A 6802-nucleotide genomic window follows, 5' to 3' on the forward strand; every position below is an offset into this window, starting at 1 on the left:
CCCCAAGCCCTGGATGAAGGACATCACATTTCAACTTCTGGTCTCAGCCCACAGTAGGGAGACAGGTCAGCTCTGCTACACAACAGGCCTCACAAAACAAGCAAGTCTGTGGTGCATTTTGGTAATGGGATCCTATAATGAGCAGTCCAAAAACAAGACTAAAGCAAAGCTATCCTCAGAAGCCAAAGCTGCTTCTCTGTACCAGAAAACAATGAGAAGGGGTTATCCCACTCCCAAGTCATAAGACTTCCACTGTTCTCCCTCTGGGAATGCCTCCTCCCTTAAGTCTCACCTTTCTTTCAGTTCAAGTTTCAACCTCTTCTGAGAAACCTCTCTGTCTACTCTGATCTTTCGTTTTCTACATGACTCATTTGGGCCAAATCAAAACCACAATGAGATACCACTTTACACAAAGTGGTACAATTGCTTTGGAAAATAGTTTAACGGTTTCTTAAACAGAGTTACCATATGATCCAGCAATTCCACTCCTAGGTATATACCCAAGAGAAATGGAAAACATATGTCCACACAAAATGTTCACAGCAACATTATTCATAACAGTGAAAAAGTGGAAACAACCCAAATACCTAACAACTGATGAAGAGATGAATAAAATGTGGTTTATCTATACATGAAATATTATTCAGCAATTAAGAAGTAATGAAATATTTATATGCTATAACATGAATAAACTTTGGGACCATAATGTTAACTGAAAGACAAAGAATTACATATTGTATGATTTCATTTATGTGAAATCTCTAGAATACATCTACAGTAAGATTAGTGATTGCTCAGGGCTGAGAGGGTTTGGGGCGAATGGGAAGTGAATGCTAATGGGCAACAAGGTTACTTTCTGGGGTGATGAAATGTTCTTTAAATTGCATAGTAGTGATTGATCACACTTCTCTGAGTATGCTAAAAATCATTTGTACATTTTAAAAAATAAATTTTATAGTGTGTTAACTACATCTTAAGTTGTCTTCTGACTGCCATGGCCTACAAGGCCCTACTCAGCCCCCAGGCTGTATCTCTGACCTTACCTCAAGGCTGTCCCATCAGTCACTACCCAAACCGCTGGCCTTCTAGCAGTTCCTGAAATGCCTCTAGGGTTTTCTTGCCTCGAGGCCTTGTATACGCTCAACTCCACCTGGGATGAAAAGTCTTGCCCAGTCCCTTTACAGGACTAATGATTTCTCATGCTTGAAGTCTCAGCTCACATGTCAGCTCTACAGTAAACCCTCCCTCACTGCTCTAAAACAGGACAGCCACCCCTGCATTCTCCCTCAGCATCTCATTTCCTTTCCAGCACATCCCCATGGCTTTATGGGAATTGATCTGTTATTTCTAACCTGTTGGGTCCACCAGACTCTAAGCTCAATGAGAGTAGGAATAAATATGTATTATTCAGCATAATTCTCAAAATTTAACACAATTCCTGGCATGTGCCTAAAAATGGTAATTAACATTTTTTATTTCCCTAATATGCCACGTCTTCACAGATACTGCTGCTCCCTCTACTGAGACTACCACCACCATCATCCCCACTCCCCTCTGCTACCACTCTCGCCCTTTGCACACCTTTACTCATCTCTCCTTTCTCAGCTAAAACACCTTCTTGATGAAGGCTGCTTTCCTTTCTTGAGCTGTCCCGAGAAAAGTCTCTCCATTTCCTTACCTATTCAGGACTAGCTGCACCTCAACCATAGCACTGACCGGAGTGTATCATACTGGCGCTTTTTTGGTGGGGAGGGAGCCTGGAGGGAGTTTGTTTTGTTTTGCATTTGTCTCACTACTTTGGAAAACCTTAAAATGAAGAAAAACCATTTCATTTTTGTGTCCCTAGCACGTAGCCCACTACCAGGCACATGATACAGTACTACTAATCAAGACAATACCAATAATGACTAACATTTTTGAGTGCTCAATATGTGCTTCACACCCTTAGTTCTATAGTGAATGAGTGAATGAATAAATGGATACCCTTCTTGGTCACAAACCTCGAAGAGGTCACAGTCTGACAGGGACAGAAGACAGGTATGCTGGCTAATGCAGAATACATACCACCACAGGGCCAAATGAGCTGCCCTGTCCTGTCCCTACGCCTTCAAATCTTAAGAGTATGCTTTTCTCTGCATCCATAAATGTCAGGTTTCCTCAAACTCACTTAGACTACTTCCTTCGATTACTTGCAATCCACTTCCTGCCCTTGGTGCCTGGAAACAATTTCTAGGATGTCACCACAAGCAATATTAAACTGCCACACAGTTTCCTGCTGTATGTCTGCATTATCAGTTAAATTGCTTCATATTAACCACATTCTAGTCCACTGGGATCACTCAAACACTAAATAAGATTTAAACTTACCTGTCAGAGATTGCCAGTTTCCACTGCTCCTTTTATCCCTCTAGATAAAGGTCTGCTCAGATTTAAAGTTCAGGAGCTTTCCAGTGTGCTCCCTGCATACTGGTGACCTTTTCTTTCCCTGGCCAAGTAGATGTTTGGTTTGAAGCTAGACAATGTTCATTTAGATAAACATGAACTATAAAAACACACTTTGGAAAAAAGTAATCCTCTGCATAGACCAGGGCAATTAACTTAAAAACATAAAAACTCTTTATCCTCAAGAGTTCAGGTAGCAAACTGTTCTTTTAATTCTATGTACACTCAACTTGGAGCCTTAGTCAGGATCTTAATTCAGATCCTACCATAAATCATTAATCCTACCTTAAATCAGTCCATAAACTCTTCCTAAACAACTTTGTATGTCAGGTACCGGGTCTGACACAGGGAACTCAAGGACAAATAAAGACAGTCCTGCTCTCAAGAAGTTTATCTCCCGTTTAATATGGAAGACAGTCAAGGAAATGAATTTGATGCTAGAACAGTGATCAACACAAGGGGCCACAGAAACTCATGAGGGGCACCTGGCCTGGGCTGGCGAGGAGTGCACAGATAAAGGGCACCTGCTTTAGGGTGAAGAGAAGATGCACAGATGAGGGGCACCTGGCCTAGGCTAGGGGGGGGTGGTTGCACAGATGAGGGCAGCTGGCCGAGGCTGGGGAGGGGTTGAGGGTGCAGAACCGGCATCAGGGCAGGCTTCCTGGGGATAGCATCTAATCTTAGGCAAATAAACTCCCATTCTCTCACATGAAAAATGTGGTTAGTAGTGCCTACATCATTGGACAGTTGTAGGGATTTGGTGAAATGGTTCACATAAAGCAATACCATCATGCCTGACACAGAGACTGTGCTCAACCAGCCTTAGCTTGAAGTGTGATCAAGCACTAAATCTCAACACCTGTGCCTAGCAACGCACCTGCTTTACTACTAATCATACAAGACACCAGCTGTACAATTACAGTATTGTTTTAATCAACCTTTATTTTTTAATAAGAGAATGTTAAGTCCTGCTCTTCACATCAAGAGTTTAATTCCTTGATCAAAACTTTCTTCATTTCTTAGAACATACCATTTCTGACACTTCTGGCATAAAATATACGGGTTTTCTTAGTTTGATAGAGAAGCTAAAAAAGAGAACAACTGCTGAATTTTTAGTACAGGGCCAGCAATCATGTTGATACAGCATTTATTGCTCATTATGACTCTGCAACATTTAGTCTTCCCCATTATACCCTTAGGGAAACTGAGGGTGAAAGAGGTAGTTTGTGTGAAGTTCCATAGTCAGTAGACAAAAGAGCCGGAATTTGAACCAGATCTGATTCCACATCATCAGCCTGACTGGGCCACACAGCATCAGAGATAAGAGGAAACAGTGGCGGCCACAGTGCTCTCCTGTTGAGGGGCCCGAGTGCTGTGTTCCACCCCACCCCAACGCACACGCATGCGCGCACACACACACACACCCACACACACACGACTGTCCCTACACAACAGAGCCTGCACACTTGTATTTCAACTCAGGCAGCTCAATACCTTGAGCTAATTCTGTTCTTTCCTGTCAGGGTAAAACAGTGACCAAAGCTCTATTTCCTCCAAAGACTAGGGCAGCATCTATATAGATGGTCCCTAGCCACCTGTCCATCCCCATATCTAGCTGCAGACGGAAGTTGCTTAGTCAATAGTCACCATAAATCACAACTATTTTTCATAACTTCTCTTCATATTCTTTGTCTCACCACAAATAAAGCAAACATTTTCCCAAGCCTAAGCTTTTATCTCAGTCTAGTTTCAAGATCAAAAAAGCTATTCTTTATGCTAATTTCACCTTAGTATATTCCTTCACCCAAGTGCTCAGATTTAACAGTAATGGGTTCCACAAAACACACTTGAGAAATGTATGCTAACCTGCAACCTTCAAGAGCAAGACAGAGACGGGATGTCTAGTCATCTGACCTTCCATGCGTTGGATTTTCATGCTGGTTCTGGCACTGACAGCCTCATGTCAAGCAAGTTTCTGAACTTCTTTATAACAAAGGTAAGCATCCTCACAAGCATACTCTGCGACTGTAAGGTGGCTTTTGGAAAGTGCTTCTAAGTGCTATTGAAATTCAAGTTTACAACTCTTTCTTGGAAACAAGAGCTAAACTTGGAGTACCTCCTTAATCCCAATGCTTTACAAACTACGTCTTTTTACCTCCCACACCTCTTAAACTGTTGTTTGAAGCACACTTCTTTCTCCCCTTGTTTCCACAAAATCAAAAATGAACAGTGTGCTCATCCGACTGTTCCATTTTCATCACCATAAGCAAACTTTTCTAGCTTCATTTAGCGGATGTCTCACGGCTGCTGCAGCACATGAGACATTTAGTGAATGGGAAGCCTAAGCCTGTCAAGGGACTACAAGGATGGGCAAGGGTCACGCTGCATGGACATCTACTGGACATGAGACAACATCTGCATAATTATTAGAGTTCGTCCCCAAGGCCCTTCCCCTTTCAAACTTCCCAAGCATTATTCTCAAAGTGCTGAAATAAACACATTCCACAGACTTTCTTGTAAGCAGGTTTAAAGTGTCCTATGGTCTCCTGCTGCTGTTGTTTGAACTTTACATTAAAAAGCTTTGTCACGAGAAAAAAATAATAATAATAAAGTGTCCTATGAAAGCTGTTTAGGGAAAAGCCTATGCTGTCAACTTTAAGTGCCCTTAAACAATTCTATTACTCATAGAGAAAAGTGAACATTTGTTAGTGATTAGAGATAAAGCATCTCATGTTCTGGAGCTGAGGAAGGGAGAGGCCGAAAAAGGACCTGACGGGGAGGGGAGATAGTGTCTAAAGCAACACACCCAAATTGGACTGCATAAAAGTTGCACTTTCCAAAGTCAACTTCTAGGTTTAGAAGCAAGGCAACAATGTTTCAATGGGTTCTGAAGTTTGATGTATCAACAATATCCCCAGAAAACGAATCCCCCGCTGAGGACCCCAGGTGAATGAATGAGGGAATTCGCCAGATTGGATTACAAAGCCTTTCCAACCACTATCAAGATCAGGTGCTCACTTACGACACAGCCATCTTTCTTCATAGCCTTTGGCCCTTGCTGTGTGGAGACTTTCACAGATAAGAGAGGTAGAAGAGGAAAGAGAAAAGGGCCTTCCTCCTCAGGCCATCCAGACCTTAAATCCATGAGTGGCCCCACCGAGGACCTCAGGCGACTTTATGTGGGGACCGCAGGCCGTAAGCAGACCTCTCAGGACCTGCCCAACTCTCAGGGGCGCCCCAAACACACCCATTTGGGGAGTTGCTTCCGGAGATTTCTCGCCCTCCCCCCAACAGTTGTATGAGCATTTTCAGAGGTTCTATTACCCCCGGGAGGGGGGCCACCTTGTAATCTCTGCGACTCCCGCCCTCAGGTAAGGAGGGGACACCTGACCACTGGAGCCCTTCCACCCCGCGCGCACCCCGCCCCCGCGCCTCCCTGGATCGCCATGGCAACCGTCCCCCTCCCCGCGTGACGCCGGCACGCGGGGCGCCCCTCAGGCCCCGGCAACAAGTCCCCCGCGCCTCCCGCGGCCTGCAGCCCTCTCCCGGCCTCGCCGCCCCGCGCCCGGCCCGGCTCCGCCCGGCCGCACTCACTTGATCCTGGAGCCCATGGTCCCCGGGCCTCCTCATGGGCCCGCGGGCCCCGCTCGGCGCTGCGCTGCCTGCCTGCCCGCCCGCCCGCGGCCGACCGGCCTCCCTCCGGCGCTCTCCCCGCCCCTTCCTCCCTTCCCTCAGGCTGGGCCCGCCCGCTCGAAGCTCGCTCCCTCGTCGCCGCCGCCTCCCCGGGTTAATGTACTCGCTCCAGCCCGGCGAACGCCATGGTCGCCGGCGCGCGTACCCGGCGCGCACCGCCCCCTCCGCCTCTCACACCGCCGCCTCCTCCTGCCCGCGCCGCCGCCGCCACCCGCGGGGTCTGCCGGGAAGTGTAGTCCGCTCGCTGGAGGCGGGGACGCCTGAAGGCTGTGCAGGGCGGGAGCCGCTCATCAGCCCGCGGGACTCGCGGAGCTGGGCGCCCCGTTTCCCCGAGGACCCCCGAAGACTTCCACCCATTGTGCTCCCATTGAAACCTCCACCTACAGAGTGTGGTGAATATACCCTCATCCTATAGAGGCCCCCGAGCTAACCTGAAGAAACCTTCACCCATTCCAACATTATGAGTTCTCCCGCCCAGTAGTTTTGGCGTTGAGATAATGTCTCCCATTCAGGCCTCCGGGGAAAACACAAGTTTTCCCTTTTTTAAATGCCATACCTTCCAGTAAGTTCCTTAAGGGGCCACAGACCGTCTTCTCTATCACACTATCCACCTCCCCAGCATAGTCCTTGATGGAAGCCCCTTCCTCTCCCTAGATCGTTAAGGAGA

General features: G+C 46.7%; 1 protein-coding gene across 11 annotated transcripts in view; it reads right to left on the reverse strand.

Moving 5' to 3' along the window:
- Window positions 1-6228, reverse strand: part of DENND1A (DENN domain containing 1A) — a 489873-nt gene extending 483645 nt beyond the window's left edge. For 7 of the 11 annotated variants that reach the window (XM_081803554.1, XM_081803551.1, XM_081803553.1 and 4 more), the window contains exon 1: window positions 6037-6200. In XM_081803554.1, coding sequence (XP_081659680.1) covers window positions 6037-6053 — 17 coding nt within the window. In that variant the 5' untranslated portion in view covers window positions 6054-6200. Of the gene's footprint in view, window positions 1-6036 lie in introns of all 11 variants that reach the window. The other 4 variants (XM_081803552.1, XM_081803550.1, XM_081803549.1 and 1 more) reach the window with 2 other exon arrangements.
- Window positions 6229-6802: the final 574 nt, after the last annotated feature.

This window comes from Leptonychotes weddellii, chromosome 14 (genome assembly GCF_054177405.1).
Source record: "Leptonychotes weddellii isolate Sample4059 chromosome 14, ASM5417740v2, whole genome shotgun sequence".
Classification (NCBI taxonomy): Eukaryota; Metazoa; Chordata; class Mammalia; order Carnivora; family Phocidae; genus Leptonychotes; species Leptonychotes weddellii.